The sequence below is a fragment of the Rhinolophus ferrumequinum genome, chromosome 26 (genome assembly GCF_004115265.2).
Source record: "Rhinolophus ferrumequinum isolate MPI-CBG mRhiFer1 chromosome 26, mRhiFer1_v1.p, whole genome shotgun sequence".
NCBI classification, from domain to species: Eukaryota; Metazoa; Chordata; class Mammalia; order Chiroptera; family Rhinolophidae; genus Rhinolophus; species Rhinolophus ferrumequinum.
This window is the reverse complement of record NC_046309.1, coordinates 17,415,889-17,436,076: the sequence shown is the minus strand read 5'-3', so window position 1 is coordinate 17,436,076 and position 20,188 is coordinate 17,415,889. Positions and strand designations below refer to the sequence as shown.

At 46.7% G+C, this 20,188-nt stretch overlaps 3 protein-coding genes across 3 annotated transcripts; all 3 read left to right on the top strand.

Annotated features, from left to right (window-relative positions):
- The first annotated feature begins 737 nt into the window (after positions 1-737).
- On the top strand, positions 738-3,190 carry LOC117018281 (uncharacterized). Its single transcript, XM_033099209.1, has 2 exons — positions 738-900; positions 1,800-3,190. The coding sequence occupies exon 2, from the start codon at positions 1,912-1,914 to the stop codon at positions 3,019-3,021; it is 1,110 nt and encodes a 369-aa protein (XP_032955100.1). The 5' UTR covers positions 738-900; positions 1,800-1,911; the 3' UTR covers positions 3,022-3,190.
- A 2,863-nt stretch (positions 3,191-6,053) lies between these two features.
- HILPDA (hypoxia inducible lipid droplet associated) lies at positions 6,054-8,092 on the top strand. Its single transcript, XM_033099211.1, is given in 3 exon segments — positions 6,054-6,234; positions 7,141-7,359; positions 7,362-8,092. Coding segments are annotated over 2 exon segments (189 nt in total). The 5' UTR covers positions 6,054-6,234; positions 7,141-7,208; the 3' UTR covers positions 7,400-8,092.
- Positions 8,093-12,012: 3,920 nt separating this feature from the next.
- Positions 12,013-19,098, top strand: GARIN1A (golgi associated RAB2 interactor 1A). The gene is made up of 5 exons (XM_033099236.1): positions 12,013-12,165; positions 14,749-14,933; positions 15,779-16,028; positions 18,272-18,390; positions 18,899-19,098. The coding sequence occupies exons 1-5, from the start codon at positions 12,013-12,015 to the stop codon at positions 19,095-19,097; spliced, it is 906 nt and encodes a 301-aa protein (XP_032955127.1). The 3' UTR covers position 19,098.
- The last annotated feature ends 1,090 nt before the right edge of the window (positions 19,099-20,188 follow it).

The window sequence follows — 20,188 nt, the reverse complement described above, 5'->3', positions numbered from 1 at the left end:
TTGACAGCTTAGTAAATTTAGGCTGAAAGGGATGAATTAATTTGGCAAGGTGGAGACAGGACAAGAATCCTGATATAGGCCCAGTACCTACCCCGAGATTCTGGTCAGTAATGTTTGTAGTGATAGATGGGAAAGCACAGGGCTATATTCACCCAAACCCTGGTTGTCTGCGTGTGGCCTGACCTTTAGACACCACTCACTCCCATCCTCAAGACTTGGAATGAAGAGTGGGGTAGCTTATGGAATCTTGTTATCTCTAGAAAGTGAAACTTCTGGAAAGTCACCTCATCAGTGCCTGGAATGGAGAAAACTGGGGATACAGGATGGGATGGGGGTCTGATGCCCTTGGCCAATCTGTGCTTTGTTGAAATCTCTGGTGAAGAACCCATCCTCCGCTGCCCGGATTTCATCCCATTCAAGATGAGGGCTCCTGGATTGGGGCACCCCAGGTATGTTTTTTACGGATTTGGTATGGGGGGGAATGAACTTGCTGATTCCTTCCAAAATTTCCTGCATCAGGCAAATGTAGTCAAAGGTAACACACGCCTTGTCCCACTGCTGACTCTACTGACTCAGAGCCGCCGGTGTTTTTTGAAACAGCTCTGACCACTAGCACTAGGGACCAACCGAGACCCTAGACAGCCCTCGCCTGGGGGCGGGGCCGCGAACGTGCTGCAGAGCGCGTGCGTGCGGGCCCGAAAGCGCGTGCGCGTGCTCGGCTGAGCCACGGCCAAAAGTGGGCGGTGCAGGCATCCTTTCTGTGCGCCTGTCTGCGGCCTGAGCTTTTGTCTCCTGAGTGCTGTCTGGGTTGGGATTTCGCCCTCTCCTTGGCCGACTTTCGTCCCGACTCCTGCACGACCCGCTGTCACAGCGAGCGGCCACTCCCGGCTACTCCTGGAGGTGAGCGGCCCTCTGGGCTTCCCCAGCTCCCGGCCGCATTTCCCGGGCTCCGTGCTGGGTCGGCCTTTCCTTCCCCCGCTGTGGCTGCGCCTCCTGGAGCTTCCCTCCTCGCACCGCCCCCTCCCGGGTCCCCACTTAGCCGCCCCAGCCTTGCTTTCTCCAGGAGTGGCCCTGATCAGGATCCACGTGGCCCACTCCATCCTCGCCAGTTCTGGGTTAGGCGTCCAAATCATTCTTAGTATCTCCTTCGTATCACTGCGCTTGGCTTGTGTGTGTAGTAACAGCCTGTTTTCTTGCCTGTCACCCCTAGACTCTAAGCCCCAAGTGGCAGGGTTCTTGTCTACAGTGCCCCCTGAGGCATGATTACCCTTCTGGGTGCCTGACACATTGTTAATACGCAGGATATATTTGTTATGTAAGTGAACTTGATGATTTTGACCCTAAGAATTATTTTGACATTCATAAAGTTATGATTAACTCCAACCTGAGATGTGAGTGAAACTTGCAAGCAAGTTGCTTACAGAAGGTCGTGTTCTTCTATTCTCACAACCCCCCAGCCCCCCAAAAAGTCTTGGTCTTCACGTTAGGAATGTTACTGGTCCCTGGACTGTGACCCAGGGACTGCTTTATATCTAGTGGGAGAAATAAGTTTTTACATTAAAAGAAGTAAAGGTTTTAAGGCATGCTCTTGAATTAGTCCAACAAGCAAGACTGGCTCTGCACCCAGGAGTTTACAGTGTAAATATACTTGAGCTTCTGCTGTGGAAGAACATCCACGGGTCCCTGTGTCCCTGGCTGGCTGGGCCTCTCCCTTAGCTCCATGGGAAGACAGAACACTCTGGGCCAGATGCATGCATATCTCAAAAGCATGTAGACTAACCTTGCTTCTCTTTCCTCAGCCAACAGACCTTCAAGAAGCAGAAGGCAGCTCCACTGCTGTGTAAGAGTGGGATCCTTTCAGACATGAAGCAATGTGTAGTATGACATCTCTCAAAAGATGACATTAATCAAATGAATGTTAGTGTCACTATGCGACAGGCAGGACAGTCAAAGAAAATGGCGGAAGCACGGTTGTCATTCGAGGAACGCAAGACCATTCTGAAGTGGTATTTGAAATTCGAGAAGGTTGCGGAAGTACAACGACAGTGGAGGCGTGAGTATGCAACAGAGCCTCCAACACGCCTCACAATTGCACGCATCCGTGATAAGTTTGAGATGCACGGTACGGTATGTGATGTACACCTGGGAAGATCCGGGAGACCTCGCACAGCAACAAGTCCTGCTTCTTCTGCGATGGTGTTGGAACAGTTTACACGCTCGCCACAGAAGTCTACCAAACAATGTGCACGTGAGACAGGAGTTAGCAGAACAAGCATACGACGCATTCTTAAAACAGCAAAAGGGAAAGTTTTCATCCCAAGATTATTACATGCACTGAACGAAGACGACCCTGATCGAAGGGTGCAGTATTGTGAGTGGTTCCAAAACATGGTACGAGAGGATGAGGAGTTCATGGGCAAAATGGTTTGGTCTGGTGAAGCACAGTTTAAATTGAATGGAACAGTGAACCGACATAATTGTGTGTTTTGGGCTCCAGAAAATCCACACATTCATGTGGAAGAAGAAGTCAATGTACCGGGCCTCAACGTGTGGTGTGGACTGTCATTAAGGGGACTAATTGGGCCATTTTTTTTTGAAGGTACCGTTACTGGTCAAATGTACCTAGACATGCTACGCACATCCATTTTACCTGCAATTCGTACACTTTTTGGGAATGATCGATTTTACTTCCAACAAGACGGCGCCCCACCGCACTTCCACCGAGATGTGAGAGCTTACCTCGATGAGAATTTGGCAGGACAATGGATAGGACGAAGAGGTGTGGTTGAGTTTCCCCCACGTTCTCCTGACTTAACACCCCTTGACTTCTACCTATGGGGGACCTTAAAGGATGTGGTGTACCGTAGAAAACCGGCTACACTGGCGGAACTTCAGCAAGAAATTGAAACAGCATGCGCAGCGATACAAATGGACACTTTGGTCAACGTTGCTCAAGCAGTTGTCCACCGTAATCAGAAGTGTCTGGACACTGATGGTAACCACTTTGAGCATCTCTTGTAATTGTTCTTTGAGCATCTCTTGTAAAAGAAGTCCACCGTGACTTGTGTTCGTCTTTTGTTACCAGTGTATATTGAGTATTACAATTTTAATACAGTTTTTTCCTTTCCTAAAATGTGTATATATTTTTTTGGCACCCTCTGTATATAAATTGGTGGTTTTAAATAAAATGTTTTGGCTCTGACATCCTTGGTTTAATTCTTATAAAGAAGCTCAATATGTTACATAGGTAAAACTGCAAAGCTCAGCTGGAGCCTTCTCTTCGTGCCTGCCTCCAACCCGTGCTCTCATCAAAATACGGAAGAGTTTCTAGAGAGCACAGTGTGAAAAATCATTGGCCTCAGTTATTCTTAATGTACTTTCTCACTGTCAAATGTATAAACTTAATCTCCTTGACCAAGTGTTTGGCCCAGACTTGCTCATCTGCTTTTTCTTTAATCTAGGTGCTTATGGAAACTGGGTGCTCTGGGGGCACAGTGCTGATGGGCTGCCTGCAACATCTATTCCACTCTCAATGAAGTGGATGCTGCTCTAGCAAAAGCTTATTTCCTTTCCACTTTTCCCTTCACTCGTGGTGAATAGTAAAATTCCAGGTCCCCAAGCAAAGCACTCTTTGTATGTTCTTACTTTATATTTCTATATGGAGTATACCAGTTCTCTTGTCTTTCTCCATTTCTGGGCTCCCAAGCACTGTAGTACATTTATCATAGTCTACTTTAGGAGCTAATTAGATTAATAACTATTTATTTTGCCCTTTACCTATACTAAGTGCTTTACACCCATTATTTAATTTAATCTTCATAATAATCTTAGTAGGCAAGAACTATTATTACTCCCATTTTATAAATGAAGAAACCAAGGCAAGCAGAGCTCAAGGATAATAGCTAGCAAATGGCAGAGCAGGGTTCAAACTTCAGTCTGATGAGTTTCCAACCACTACCCTACTATACCTTGGGTTGCTAGTTATCTTTTTTAGGTCTTGTTTACCCAACCAGGTGACAAGCTTCCTTGGGGCAAGAACCTGCCTTTATGCTTTTTAGCAAAACAATAGGTACTACTTATTGAGCATTTATGTAACACATACTTTGCACGCGTTATTTCTAATCCTCTCAACTCTGTTTTATATATTATTTTCCTCATTTTACAGATTAGGAAATTTAGGCTGAAAAGGATGCATTAACTTGGCCCAGGTGGAGACAGGACAAGAATCCTGGTATAAGTGGGCCCAGTACCTACCCTGAGATGACGGTCAGTAATGTTTGTAGTTGATAGATGGGAAAGCACAGACCTATATTCACCCAAACCCTGGTCGTTTCCATGTGGCTTGACCTTTAGACAACGGCAGTGAATATGTTGGAGAGGGGCCCATCTCTTCCTTTGAGCTGTGTGAAAATAAAAATTTAGAGCTTACAATAAGCAGAGCCCAAAGGGTTATTGTGGAACCCCTGCTCTCACTCACTGAACATAGGGGGCAATGAGCAGAGTCCCTCGTTGGGAGTTTTGTAGTTGATGGCACAGATAACACTTAAGACATGTTTTCTCTGTGTCGGGGCAATTCTCAGGCTTTATGTGGATTAACTCATTTAATTTCCAGGTAAGGACTTTTATTATCCCATGTAACAGTTGAGGAAACCAAAGTACATTTGGGACGTCTGACAGTGATTTCAGAACTTGAGCCTGGCCTGATCGTGTGAGAAAAGAATCAGAGTCAAGCACAAAAACAGACAAAACTGTAGTGTAATGAAGGACCAAAAATTCCTGCAGGCTGAGTAGAAAAATTAATTTCAAAGTGCTTGCCTGCCTGCCAACACGTCTCCATCCCCAGCTTTCTCCTTTCCTGCTTCCCCATCTAATCCTCCCCGACAGATGACAAAGCCAGGAAAGTAGGTGAAAGGTCGTAGTGGGATTGGGCCCCTCCCTTCCCGCTTGTTCAGTCCCTTTTCCGCAGAGCCGCAGAGGGATATTCCCAGTTCTTACCCATCCCGCGCGGGCACGTTAGCCTTGGCATGGAACCTGCAGTCCTAGAGCTCAGTGGACCCGCCTAGAGTCACCTGACTCCCAACTTTGGCTCTCTCCCCTCCTGCTCCCCAGGAGGCAGGCACTGAAGCCACCACAGCCTTCCCTTCCACAGCGTGGATGTTCCTTCCCAGGGGCTCCCCACTCCCAGTGTCTCCGCAGGACTCTACTTTCTGAGATGCTCCATCGGGTGCTCTCACAACAGAACATCTGCATTTATTTGGGTTGGGAGGGAGATGATTCCTTAGTAAGGTTTCCCAGCGTCCAAATCTGGGCATATGGCTGGACTGGGAGCCTGCCACCGGTAGCTCTGTGGTTCAATCTGAAGGCATCCTTAAAAATCTCCTAGTGGCCACTTTTATATGACGAAACCTGGGCCAATAAGTGTAAAGTGACGTCCACGTGCAGTTAAGCACAGACACCAGGGCCAGATGAGTATTTCACATTTCCTTAAACAACGTTGACAAGCTCATAGAATTCAGAATGTGCTTAATTAAATTAAACCTCAGGTCTTGGACGAAGGGTGGGGGTGGTGTGTGCTATCTTGTTATCTCTGGAAAGTGAAACTTCTGCGAAGTCAGCTCTTCAGTGCCTGGAATGGAGAAAACTGGGGATAGAGGGTGGGGTGGGGTCTGATGCCCTTGGCCAATCTGTGCTTTGTTGAACTCTCCGGTGAAGAAGCCATCCTCCGCTGCCCGGATTTCATCCCATCCAATATGAGGGCCCTTGGGTTGGGGCACCTCAGGTATGTTTTTTACCCATTTGGTATGGGGGGGAATGAACTTTCCGATTCCTTCCAAAGTTTCCTGCATCAGGCAAATGTAGTCAAAGGTAACACACGCCTTGTCCCACTGCTGACCTCACTGACTCAGAGACGCATGGTGTGTCTTTTTTGAAACAGCCCCGATCACCAGCACTGGAGCCCGCCCGAGACCCCAGACCGCCCTCGCCTGGGGGCGGGGCCGCGAACGTGCTGCAGAGCGCGTGCGTACGGCCCGAGTGCGCGTGCGCATGTTCAGCTGCGCCACGGCTATAAGTGGGCGGCGCGCACGGCCTTGCTCCGTGCTCTTCTGCGGACCGAGCTTTTGCCTTCCGAGTGCAGTCTGGTGTGCGATTTCGCGCTCTCCTTGGCCGACTTTCTTGCCTACTCCTGCACGACCCGCTGTGACAGCGAGCGGCCACTCCCGGCTACTCCTGGAGGTGAGCGGCCCTCTGGGCTTCCCCACTCCTGGCTCCATTTCCTGAGTTTCGTGCTGGGTCGGCCTTTCCTTCCCCGGCTGTGGCTGCGCCTCCTGGAGCTTCCCTCCTCGTTCCGCCCCCTCTCGGGCCCCCACGCAGCCGCCCCAGCCTTTCCTTCTCCAGGAGTGGTCCTGATCAGGATCCTCATGGCCCACTCCATCCTCGCCAGTTCTGGGTTACGCTCCATGCCTTGCTCTCCCAAATCATTCTTAGTGTCTCCTTCCTATCATTGCACTTGACTTGTGTGCCTAATAACTGCCTGTTTTCTTGCCTGTGTCCCCTGGACTCTAAGCCCCAAGAGGACAGGGTTCTTGTCCACAGGGACCTGTGTGGCCCGATTACCCTCCAGGGTGCTTCAGACATTGTCGGTAATCAGGGTATATTTGTTATGTAAATGAACTTGATAAATTTGACCCTTAGAATTATTTTGACATTCATAAAGTTTATGATTAACTTGAACCTGAGATGTAAGGGAGACTTCGAAGCAAGTTGCTTACTCACGGGCATGTTCTTATATTCCCACTACCCGCCCAGCCCCCCAAAAAGACTTGGTCTTCACTTCAGGAATGTTTCAGGTCCCTGGATTGCGGCGCAGGGAGTGCTTTGTACCTAGTAGGAGAAGTAAGTTTTCACTTTAAAAAGAATTAGAAAGTTTAAGGCATGCTCTTGAATTAGTCCTAGAAACAAGACTGGCTCTGCAGCTGTGGGGTTTACAGTGTAAATATACTTGAGCTTCTGATGTGGAAGAACATCCACGGGTCCCTGTCCATGGCTGGCTGGGCCTCTCCATGGGAGGACAGAACGCTCAGGGCCAGATGCATGCTTATCCCAAAAGTGTGTAGACCAACCTTGTTTCTCTTTCCTCAGGAGCCACAAACCTTCCAGAAGCAGAAGGCAGCTCCACTGCTGTACAAAGGAGTGGGATCCTTTCAGCCATGAAGCACATGTTGAACCTCTATCTGTTAGGGGTGGCGCTGGCCCTGCTTTCCATCTTCACTAGACTGATGGAGTCCCTGGGGGGCTTACTGGAGACCCCATCGCCTGGAGGCTCCTGGACCACCAGAGATCAGCTAGCCAGCACCGTGCCCCCAAGGGCCTTCCAGAACATCCATCCAGAAGGGTGTGAGAAGACCTCCCTCCACCGGCTGTAACCTTGGAGCACTGGCCTAACCCTTCCAGCCAGGTGTCCCAGTTCCCGGGCAAGCAAACTCAGCCTCAGTGTTATCACAGCCGAGGCTCTTGAAAGGGCCTTGAAAGGGCCCCTCCTCCATCTGGGTGCTTCTTGCTCTGGAAACAAGAGCCTGTTTTAATACACAGGTGTGAGTGGGTTGCCTATAGTTTTGGGATGAAGTGATCTCACGCTTTTCCCCAGAGTCTGCTGTATGTTTTGCTGTCCTTGACAATGTGGCTCCGACCTCTCTTAGATGAGGACTCATGCTGCAACTTCAGCTGTTGGGAGATGATGATGTTTTCAACCCTCCTTCCTAAACATCTGCCAAGAATCCGTTTGGACTTGGGTGTCTTATGGTCAGTTTCTTTGGTGTTGAGCTTCTCATTCATGTGATCTCTGTGTGTGGGTAACAGTTGAAGAGGTGTGTTGGTTGGCTGTCGGGAGGGGGAAGATGGAGTGTTCAGTGTTTAGTTCTCATTGTTTTCCATTTTTAAGTCTTAAGTCCTGCCTCCAACTGAGTGTGTATGTGTCTAGATGGATCTGAAGGGGGCAGTAGGGTGACAAAGCCTGCTCAGGAGATGGGCATTATCGCCACCATGTGGCTTCAGTGAATTTTTCTAATGAAATAAAGTTGTATATATATTTCCACCATGTGTCATGTTGACTTCTGCCCTTGAAATTAGTGGTTTGGGAAGGGTCTTCATTCATAGATCTGAAGTTTGACATCTTAAAACTGTGGAGCAGAAAATGCTGAAAACACTTTGTTTACAAAACAAATTAAATGACTCTCTGAATTTGGAGTCAGGGGCAGTTGGGTCTGCCCTGCATCCACCAGTTGTCTGAGCCTTGATCAAGACCGTTACAGTCCCCTCTTGACGGCCCGCCTCTAAAGAAAAAGAAAAATGATTATTTCTTCCAGCCCTTTCACCTTCAGTCTCGGGGAAAGAGGGCTATCAGTCCAGTAGGCCTTGGCTTTTTTCTTCTGTACTTTTATCTACCAGAATGACTACTCAGTTCAGATTGTTCTCCAGATCAGCTGGTAAAATGTCCATATCTCATAAATGATTGTTTCTGTTTGTTCCCAGATCTTAGCAGCTTGGCCTTTCCACAGAAATGGAGGGTTTTTCTTTTTTCTGGCATCCACCAAGCCTCCATCCAATGCGCCATGTTGAAGCTTATTCCCTCCTCTGCCTGTGATAATAAGGCACGCCTCAGAGCGGGTTGGGTTCCAGACCATTGCAATAAAGTGAAAATCACAATGAAGCGAGTCGAATTTTTTGGTTTCCCAGTATACATAAAAGTTCTGTGTGCACTATACTGTAATCTACTAAATGTTCAATAACAGTATGTCTAAAAATATATATACCTTAATGAAAAAATACTTTATTGCTAAAAAATACTAACAGTCTGAGCTTTCAGCAAGATCGTACTCTTTTTGCTGGTAGAGGGTCTTGCCTCGATGATGAAAACTTGATATCTGCAAAGTACAATAAAATGAGGTCTGTCTGTCTATTCACACTCTCATCTTGGTGTTGTACATCATTTTATATATGGTGAGTTTACTTTTGTCAAAGGGTAAGAATGTAGCATGGTATCCCCTGCTAAACCAGTCTTGCCTCCTGAGTGTTTTTAAGCGCCACTACCCTAGAAGCCAGTGATTTGGGCAACATTTATTGTCCGGTGGTAGTCGTTAGTGCTATTTATCAAGTATTTCCAACTTCCAACCTTCTGGTCCCTGGTCCTTTGTGGTCAGCTGGGTTTATGTGACTCATCTTTTGGTAGCATAGTACTCAGAAATATAGTTTTTTATCTTTGATTTCAGGCAGTTTCATGTACCTATAGCTGTCCTTTTCTAGATGTATTTCTTAAATTTGATACATTTTCTCATTCAGATGCCTCTCCGACTAATTTGAGAGTGTGTTGAACTTTCAACTAGAGAGCTGAACCTTAAGTCCCTTTCCCAAGCAGTTTAATCGAAATGGTTTACTGGGGGCTACAACCTTAAGGAGGTCTTTGTTCCAAGACAATTTAACCTGCTGGGAGGTTTCAACAGATGTGATAGCCATACCATAGTTTTGATCTTTCCTATGAGTAAGATGACCAAGTGTCTCTGTTTGCCTGATGGGGGATTTCCTGGGATGCAGAACTTGGGGTGCTAAAACTGGGACAGTTCTGGGCAAACCAGGACAGTCACCCTACCTACACAGCTGAATTTGAATTGGTGTTTGTCATTCCAAACATTTCTCAATTTTATCTATTACCGGTTAAGAATGAGAAGCAGCTGCTCCTATGAACCCTGCAAGTTCACTGTTTCTGTAGTTTTTCTAGATCCCTTATGCCTGCTTGTGAGCTGGCCAGTTTCTCTCTTATCTCATCTTGCAATGCTTTGTCAATGGCAACAGTATTCAATTCATGCTGCTAAAATTCTGTTTTGACTCTCTCCCAACGTACTAGATAAATTAGATTAAAGTATGTCTTCTAAGTTACTGCAGGCAACAGTTTTACCAAATACTCTGCTACTAGATAACATGGCTTACCATCCAGCTTCCAAGAAGAGCTCTTTGCTGCCTTCCAAATAAGTTAATGTCTCATATACTAGGGTTTTGTTGTTTTGTATAGTATGCAACACTGCCCCCTAGAGGCCAATCTCAGTATCAGTCAAGGGCATATTAGGTTAGGTTATATTGCAGCAACAACTCTAAAATCTCAGTTGCTTAAAACAATTGCCTAAGGATGGCCTCCTGGGAAGCAGAACGGGGGCCTAATCAAGGGAATTGCGTTTGCTTTCATCACACCTGCTCAGTGGAACAACACAATCATTAGTCTGCTGTGTCTCCCAGTCTTGCCCCTTATTGCATTTATTCTGTCTCTGTTTCACCATTATAGGTTAGACGTGTGGGGGCACATGGCTTGTTTTTTTAGTTTACAGATCTCCATCTCAAGCCATATCTGAAACTGGTATAGAAACTATTGTGCATCACTCAGATTCTTGAATTTGAACTTGATATTGTGTCTAAAGGGAATTCTTGAGTTGCCTTCTTTGGGGGAGACATGTGACTGTATTCCACCTGAAGGAGAGAGAGTGAGATGAATGATTATTGACTAGAATGTCATTAGTGGCCATCAGTAATGTTCTCCAAATATTTCTGCCCTTGCCTTCCAGGCACGTGATAGAATTGCACTTCCTGACACTTTTGTGGTTGGATGGGGCCACAAATTAGTTCTGGCCAGTGAGTTGTGAGTAGAAGTGACTCGTATCAATTCTTGGTTGGAGCATATGTGCGTAAGCACTGATTGAAAAACCTCTAAAACTCTCTTTCTCCCTCCACCCCCGTGAGCAGCAATGCTCCAAATGGAACTGTTCCATTGGTGTAGGTCCTGGAGTGGGCCTGCCGTGGAGCAGAGCCCTCAAGTGACCCCTGATGAACATGCAGAGAAAGAAACCTCTGCTGTGTTAAGCCCTTTGGTTTGGGGTCTTTTGTTACTGCAGCATAACTTGGCCTCTCCTGACTGATACATTGCTTACAGCGCCTACTTGGTACCAGGCATTGACTAAGATCTCATAATTACCTCCCTCAGATAACATACATAAGATAGTAGGGGGAGAAGCATGTGAACAGATAAATAATGTTTCATGGTTCTATGACAGAAATATATGTACAGGACAGTGGGTACGTGAAGTTATTTGCAGGCAGGAGGTGGCTGTTAAGGAAAAGTTTCTTAGAGGATCTGAATTTTTAAAAACGAATAGGTGGTCAAGTTAGGAGCTTCCCAGCAGAGTGAACAGTGAGCAAGGGCATGGAGATGAGCCTACGCACAGCATATTTAGAAAACTGCAAGTGCAAGTTTTAAGTCCCTATGGATTATTAGCTTGAGGCCTTAACTCTGGTGCCATCTTTTCATTTTACTACAGAGGAAACAAGGAAACTCAGTGACTTTAACGAAATCATTGAACTAATTGGTGGTTGATTCCCAGGAGGCAGCCCTTTTTGCAACATCATGACTTTTTTTCTCTTTCAAGGACTCTTCAAAATGCAGCACAATGTGTCAATAATGAGCTGTTTCACCCCTGAGGTAATTCGTATGTGGGTACAAGTCACACTTACAGAGAAAGTCTGTGGGAAGCCTCACTGTGGGCGGAGGAGCGAAGGCTGTGGATTTCCTGAGGGCCTTCCTTGCTGCTCTGGCCAGCTCACTGCCGTCTTGGCATAATCTTGGAAGGCGTCATTTTCCACATGTCTGGGGGGGGATTGAGTGGAAAATGGAATATGCTCCATTCCTGCGAGTTTGTGGCGAGTGGCAAAGGGAGAGAAAAACCCTGTTCCTCCCTCCTCCTTTCTTTCCTCTTCTTTTTTCCTTTCCTGTTGTTGCCATCACATGCCTTGATGTCATTCCTGCCATTGTGAGCCGGCAGGCCCTCCTGGACTAGAGGACAGCCTGTAAGTCATGAGGGGAGGTGGAGCTGTGGAGCGGGGGTGGGGGGCAGTGGTCACACCAACACCTTGGAGTGGGGCTGGGTCTGCGTGGAGCCCCAGGGATGGTTCCCAGCCCATTCTTCCCAAGAACCAATGAGTAAAATTAGGGGCCTCCCACCTGAGGTCAGGGAACCAGGCCCTGGAGTGGAACTTGGGGTGGAAGATGGCCTTCTTTGTAAACTGATCCACTCTCCAGAATTCAACTTGTTCTCTGACTCGGTGGTGTTTGAAAGCAACTTTCTCCAGGTACCCTTGTGCAGCTCAGAGCCAGCTCTCTGTCCCTTTCGAAAATCTGTTCCCAGGGGTTGGTCCAAAAATGCTGTGGCCTTTTAAAGCCCTGGGGAGGAGAAAGCCACTCCAGTTAGAAAAACAAGAGGGTCTGGGTCTCAGGTTCACGTGTTTGTACTTATATCATGATGGGGTTCCCTGCAGGTCATATATGCTTTAAGGAAAAGACGTATATATACCCTGCAAAAGGAGACAGCAGACCTCATTATTCAGGAAGGGTCCATAGATACCCTCCGGGAGCCCCTAGTCCAAACTGGCTGGTTAGAGGAGGTGAAAGTGACTGTAAGAATGCCGGCTCTGAAATCCAACCTCCTCTCTCTCAGACCGTTTAGAAACAGGTGTTTTGGAGAGCAAGGCCCCTGGATAAATTGTCCTTACCTAGATTCTACGATCCCCAAAAGGGTGGTGATATGACCGATGGGAGTGAGAATTTGTGGCCTGGGAAGCATGGAGCCGCTGGGAGTGTGGGTCCGTCACTTCACTACATAGGATATCTTCCCAAGGTTGCCGCCCTCCTCCCCCTAGTGGTCTGCCTGGAATCTGTGCACCTGTGCTCCTTTGCAGGTATGGCATAACCAGTTCGTCAGCAAGCTGTGTGTGGGGGGGCGAGGGGGGGAAGGAAAAGCAAAGAGGGATCAGAGAGTGTCCCTGGCCAAGAAGCTTAGGAACCTGTAGGTTTTGAGAACGTGCTATAAAATAGTAACTGCCTAGGAATGGTTTGGACCAGCTGATGCCTAAAGCGTGAGTAGAGAGGGCGGGGCTAGGGAGCTCACAGCACTTTCTGGACTTTGGCAGTTGAAGAAGTCTTTCCAGAAGGTGGGGTCTCAAGCCATTCTTTGAGGTATTGCTGAGAGGTTGTTAAGTGTAAGAGCAGGAGAGGGCATTCCAGGCAGAGGGACTTCAAGTACCCGGGTGAAGGCAGGAGGCTGGAAGGCACAGGACGGGACTGCAGTCAAGAATCCATTCGATGGAGTCCAAAATCGTTAGGAGTTACAGGAGAAAGAGGGGGAACATTTGAGGTGGGTACTGGGCTTAATGGGGAGATCTCTTCACAGAGCAGTGAGCTACTCTCTGCTGAAGCCCCCAGATTTCAGAGAGTTTGTTCACAGCTCTGGGTGCTCCATGGTCCCCAGGGAGCTGCATGGTGGGGTGATCCGCTGGCAACCTGCAGGGGTGTGCTCATTCCTGACACACTCGGTGGAGAAGGAGCAGTAACGTGGAAAATTCAGACTCGGGATCCCAAATTCTGGACATTTCTATTTGGGTGTGATGTTTTGGCAACAGGTTTATTCTCCTAGTGTGTTCTCTTCAGCCTAATGTTGAAACTGTTTCAATTCTCTGGATGGACAGTAAGGAAACTCCGGCTGTGCCAGGGGTGGGGAAGCCTGCCTGCTGCAGTTGACCCACAGCAGAGTTCCAGTTCACTCGAAACGATTCGGCCCCCGTAGTTCCGCTGCTCCCTCTCTCCTCTGCTCTCCCCTCCCCTCACCATCACTGCCATCAGCACCACCCACAAGCATTTATTTAGCACTTACTCTCAGTGTGTGCAGCGCTCTGCTGTGTCATGGATAGGAGTTTCATTCCACAGCAAGGGCTCTGAGAAATGTCTACTTTTAGAAAATCAAAATTCACTTTTCTTGGAGCACCGTCCGGTCAGGTGTGTGGGAACTTAAATTTCCATCCTTCCTGGAGCTTTCCCCTTGCCCCCAGTTCCCTCACAGGCTGCGAAACGGTCCTGATGGTCTTACAAAGTCCGGAACATTTGGAGAAAGCCCTCTGGTCTTGGGGACCTAGGGGTCGCCTCTCGGATATTCCTTACCCTGGTCTCTGTGGTTCCTCACAGATGCTTCTCTGCCTAACCTGGAGCATGAGTGGGGGTGTCTTAGCTGGGATACTGCTCCCAACTGTGCCAGGCATCCAGTCTCCCTGTCCTGCCACGACCCCCAGGCGCTGCAAGAGAACAGGTCCTTGTTACATTCAAGACCCAGCAACAAGCCAGGTTCTCCCTCATCTTGGAGGAAGCAAACATCCCTCAAGTTGGGCTGCCTGGGTCTTCCCCATTCCACAACTCTTTCCTCACTCTCCTCCCCTTCTGGAACTTTCTTCGCACAATCTCCCTTCCAGACCATTAGTAACCTGTGCTGGCTTCTTCTACCCTAGGATGGAGGAATACAGTTGCAGTGCCACTCAGCTTTTTCTTATTAGGTTGCTGCAAAAGTTATTGCGGTTTTTGCAATTATTTTTAACCTTTGAAACCGCAATTACTTTTGCACCAACCTAATACTAGTGCATCCTTTTCAAGTTCGATAATGCAGAGGACATGAAGAAGGGCAACATGGTTTTCCTATTGCCAACGAGCTTGTCTATTTGGGGGGACCCACAAAGAGGATGGACGCAGGTCCTGGCCAGTGTCCCACACACGTGTCAGAAGCACCGGTGCTCCCGGTTCATCACCAACTTGAAGTGCCCCTTTCTAGCCCCTGTGTCCTTCCACCCTTGTTGTCTGCGTCTTTGACCCATATACCTGGGTCTGACTTCTAGGTCACTAAGCTTGGGAACTGGATGGATGTCCGTGAAGCGTCAACCATTGTGATCCTTGGGGTGACCTCCTCGGTGCCGTCCTTGCCACTCCCCAACGTCCTCCTCATGGCCAATGTCACCTGGCCCCAGGGTCCATTTTCCACCTGGAGAAGACCTGGCTGTGCACCGGTCATCACTCTCAGGAGGTAAAGAAAGGCCTCAGGGAGGTACCGGAAGGGGTGGGGTGACTGACTGCATGGTTTTGCAGGCGGACTTCAGATGAAAAGAAAGGACAGTGTTCCTTGGTGTGTAAACTATGCAGGACCGCATTCATTCATTCATGGGACAAATATTTATTTAGTATCCACATGTCACAAGCACTGTGCTTGATGTTGTGGGTGCAGCACCAGTCCCTGCCTCAGCCTAGTTTTTGAGGATCTTGGATTCTTTTTTCATTTTGTCAATTTAGACTTAGGGGGTTTCAAAAAAAAAAAAAAAGAAGGTGATGGGTACAAAAGTCAAATGGGATTATGAGGTGTTGAGATTGAAAAAAAAAAATAGTGGATGTATAGGAGACACTCATCCTTCTCCTTACTCCTTCAGCCTCTTTCAACACAGTTAATCAGGATACAGAGGGCAGAAGGGGACCTGGAAAGGGAGTCAGAAAAACTTAGTTCCAGTTCCTACTTAAGGAGAGCCAAACTTGGGCAAATCACTTAGCGTCTCTGAGCCTCAGTTTCAAAATCTGTAAAATGGAATTCATAATATTTATCTTTCCTCCATCAAAGGAGAATAACATGAGGTATTATACACCAAAAGTCATCCATTGTTATTCACTTGGGCAGATTCTTTAACAACTAAAACCCTGAACATCAGAGAAGAGTCGGTCTTAGTAATCATTCCCACTCTCTGACCACACGCTCTCTCCTTTGGGCATCCCCTGAGCAGAGGTGGGAACCAGGTGAAGTTGAGCCAAGCTCTAGGTAGGCATCAGCGAGGTTGATTCAAATCTTGAGCTCCTCCATTCTGCAAATTTCCTGATTGTGTCCAGGATTCTTCCCCTGAAGTATGTGGAGCTGAAAATCTATGACCGGCTCCAGCGCATCCTGAGAGTTAGAACAGTGACTGAAAAGACCTACTACCTGAAGCTCCACGAAAAACACCCAGAGGCTGTGTTTCAATTCTGGATCCGCTTGGTGAAAATTCTGCAGAAAGGTCTGTCCATCACCACCAAAGACCCAAGAATCCAGTTCAGTCACTGCCTGGTTCCCAAGATATCCAGCAACTCCACCGAAACGACAGTAAGTGGGGCCGTCCTACCAAGATCTGTAGAGAGTGGGGGCGGGGGTATCAGAGGCACAGCCCTTCCTTAGGATTGATGGCGACTGTGTCATGGGGGGACGAGCAGACTTCATTTTCAAAGGTCAGTGATGCATACACCAAATCGAGCTCTACAAACATAAAAAGCAAATTAATTTAGTTTTCCTAAAAAAGAACGATAAACTATTCAACTCATTAAAAAATTCCTTTGCACTTTTTTTCCCCTCAGTTTTATAAAAGAATAATGCTCAGAACAAAATCAGAAAAATCACTCCCATTTCTCTTCAGCTCCAAGCAATCACTTTGGCTTCTACCCTAGGATGGAGGAATACAATTTCAGTGCCACTCAGCTTTTTCTTACTAGCACATCCTTTTAAAGTTAGATAATGCAGAGGACATGAAGAATGGCAACATGGCGTTCCTATTGCCAATGAGCTTGTCTATTTGGGGGAACCCACAAAAAGGATGGATGCAGGTCTTGGCCAGCCCAGTGTCTCACGCACATGTAAGAAGCACAGGTGCTCCAAGCTTCTCTTTCATTTTAAATTAATTTTTTTAATTAAAATTTTTTCTTCTACTCTTTTAATTTTTAATTTACATTTTTGAAGACATTTTATCTACCTATCTATCTATATATATTAATCATAAGTGTCTGGATGCTGATGGTAACCATTTTTAGTACCTCTTGTAATTGCAGAACTCAAACATGACTTGTATTCATCTTTTGTTATTGGTATATATTATTACAATTTTAATCGTTTTTTTCCTTTCTTAAAATGTGTGTGTGTGAATTTCTGAATGTTGCTTTCTTTTCATTTACATTATATCGTAAGCATTTTTCCACTTCTTTTAGAAGGTCTTTGCACACATGGTTTTGATAATTTCATGCCATTCAGTTGTATGAATGAATGAAAATTTACTTCACCATTCCTCGAATATAACACATTTAGAGTTGTTTCTAAATTCTCATTATTGTAAATGATGCTAAGACCATCATTTATATGCATTGCCTACAGTTTTGATTGTTTTCTCAGAGTAGATTTTTAGAAGTGGAATTCAAAGGGTACGTACATTTTTAAAGCTCTTGATACATATTGCAAGGTTATTTCCAGAAAGTTCACATCAAATTATACTCTCTCTAATAATATAAGCATGTCTGTGTCACTGTATCCTTATCATAATTGAAAAGTATGAATTTTAATAAATTTTCTAATAATGATAGGTTAAAAAGTGGTATCTCTGATTTCCAATGAATTTAAACATTGTTACTTTTTTTTTTTCTTTTTGCACTGTCTATTGTGTTCTTTGGCCATTTTTCTGTCAGCAGCCTTGTGTTTTTCTAAATTGATTTATAAAATAAAGCTTTTTATGCATCAAGAATTTTAACCCTTTTTTTTTTTTAAAGATTTTCTTGGGGGAAGGGGAACAGGACTTTATTGGGGAACAGTGTGTACTTCCAGGACATTTTCCAAGTCAAGTTGTTGTCCTTTCGATCTTAGTTGAAAGGCGCAGCTCAGCTCCCGGTCCAGTTGCCGTTGTTAGTTGCAGGGAGCACAGCCCACCATCCCTTGTGGGAGTTGAGGAATTGAACCAGCAACCTTGTGGTTGAGAGCCCACTGGCCCATGTGGGAATCCAACTGGCAGCCTTCAGCATTAGGAGCACTGAGCTCCAACCACCTGAGCCACCTGGACGGCCTGAATTTTAACCCTTTCATCACAAGTTTTTGAAAGTATTTCCCCCAAGAATTTGCTTTTCCCTTTCAGTTTATTTAAGGTTTTTTTTAAAATCTTTATTCTGACACACAGAAGGCCTTCCCAGCACCTGCTTAGGGTAGAAGCACAGGAAGGAAAAGCTTGATAAATTAGATTTCCTAAACTCTTGAGATTTCAGACTCTAAACACTTTCCTTCTCTCATTTAAGTTTTGTACTTTAGGTATGCCATCACTGACTTCGGAAGTCAGCTTTTATAATGCTACTGCTCTGGTTTGGAAAGTCCAGATGTGGCGCTCTGGGTGGAGTAGCCCCAGCAGCCCATCAGAGAGAGGAAGTGATCCTGCCGGGAGCCCCATTTTTGGTCTGAGATTCTGGGGCTTCATGGTTAAGGAACAGGTTCCCAGAGCTAAGCGGGAAGACTCATGTGAGTTCCTTCAAGTTCTGGCCTGAAGAGGTCAAGAACTATCAGGGAGCCAATCTGGTCATCTGACTGTTAATTTCTCCGTGCAGCCTGCAAATAGCCTCCCATCGTCCTCCCAGCCCAGCGAAAACCGCATGCTGTTAGCAGCTGAGCAGACCAGTGGCAGTCTCTTCGATTTCTCAGGAAAGTCCCAGCTCACAGCAGACAGGTGGGTCCTCCGTGCACTGCAGGCAGCTGGAACCGTGGGTAGGGTCAGTGGGTTTTTCTAGATACCAAGTGGTTGTGATTTTTAAGAAGATGTTATTGTTTTGGAGAACGTCTTAATGTTTTCTTTGCACTTATTTATGCTGACTCCGGGCAGGTTATGGTGGGGATTGGGCAGATCCTGGTGGGTTTAGATTTTTGTCTTTGAGTCACAACACTTTAGGTTTTCAACCCATGAAAGCCGTTTGGGGGAGTGTCTGTTCCACTTCAGTAGAGCAGGACTTCACTCCAGCTTCTCTCCTGCCTGGCTTTCTCCACTCAAGTCATTCTTAGCTACATCATACCATGTGTATGTATTGTCACTGCCAGTCGTTTCCACATTCACATTTGTGTTCAAGGCACTCATGCTGGAAAAGACATAATTCAAAAGAAGTTTTTAAATGAGATTTTTAACAGTGCTTTCCTTTTCTTTCATTGCTTTCAATGACCCCGAAATTCCTGGGTTCCAACAGAAACACCGACACTGCCATTGAAATCTACGATTCCAACAGCTACAACAAGACACCCTCCCCAGTGGCATCTCCAGTCAACTTGACTATACCCATGAGGGCCACCTTGAGCCACAGCCTCTGGGAACAAGAGAATCCAGATGAGTGCTTCCTGCAGGCTCCCGCAGCCAGTTCCCTAGGAGAGAACTTGTTGGGACCCTGACACCTAGCCAAACGTCTGTGCATGGGTTACAACCTCCTATAAAGCTGTTTTCCCACTGTGGGCCAGGTGACCATGGCAGAGGTAAGATGGTGTTTGTAGCAAGGTGCTTCTGTACTTTGACACATAAACCTCCGAGTGAGCTCCTAATTGTTGTGGGTTGTGTTGGGGGGTGGGGAGGTGCTCCACACTGGGGAAGGGCTGCTTAAGAGCAGGAGCTCACTCCTTGGGAAAAATCATTGGGCAAAACGTCCCATCTGCTCAGTGAAAATCTCAAGGCAGCCAAGCAAAGCTAAGAAAGCCAGTCTAGAGGAAAGGCCCTGGGGAGAAATCCAACTTCCTCTTTCAAACGGAGAGGGGAAAACAGAGGCAAGGCTGCTCCAAGCCCAAGTGAAAAAAGTCCTGAGAATGTTGGTGACCAACTGGGAGAAGCCTTTGTGTTGCCTCACTTACCTCAAGCAAGAAATTGAGTGTTTACCGCCCCACTCCCTATGCTAGTGTAAAGCTATGAAGACTCACCCTGGGCTGTGCACACTTTGGTTGCTAATGAAGACATGGCTTCTGGTAAGGAAGACGGTGACCACCCAGCACCGGAAGTCCCGATGGGTTTAATTCTTTTTACCCAGGACCTAATGAAAGCAAACTGGAAGACACAGTGTCTGTGATATCAGGGACAGGGCAGGGATTTTGGCCAACCTCTGGACAAGTGGGGAATATTTACCTGGAAAATACTACATCATTCAGTAAGCATTTATCACGCTCCTGGTAGGTGCCAATCTGAGCTCAATGATGGGTGTGTTAGAGAGAACAAGACACATGAGCAAGTTGCCTGCCTTTGGGAGGGGATGGGAGAGCTATCAATCCCTGTTTTGGAGACACAGAATGGCCATTAATGACGTTTGAGTTGCCCAGTCTACATATCAAGGCTGGCGGACCTGCTTTCCTATGGTTCACACTATAGGAAACAGAGTGAGGGAGCGAGAAGGAACATGGCGGCCCTGGCCTGTGCCCGGGGCTAGGTTAGGTCCGAAAAAAACATCTGAGCTGAGAGAATACCCAGTGTTTGTGGGTTTCTTCCTGCCTCTAATAAAAAT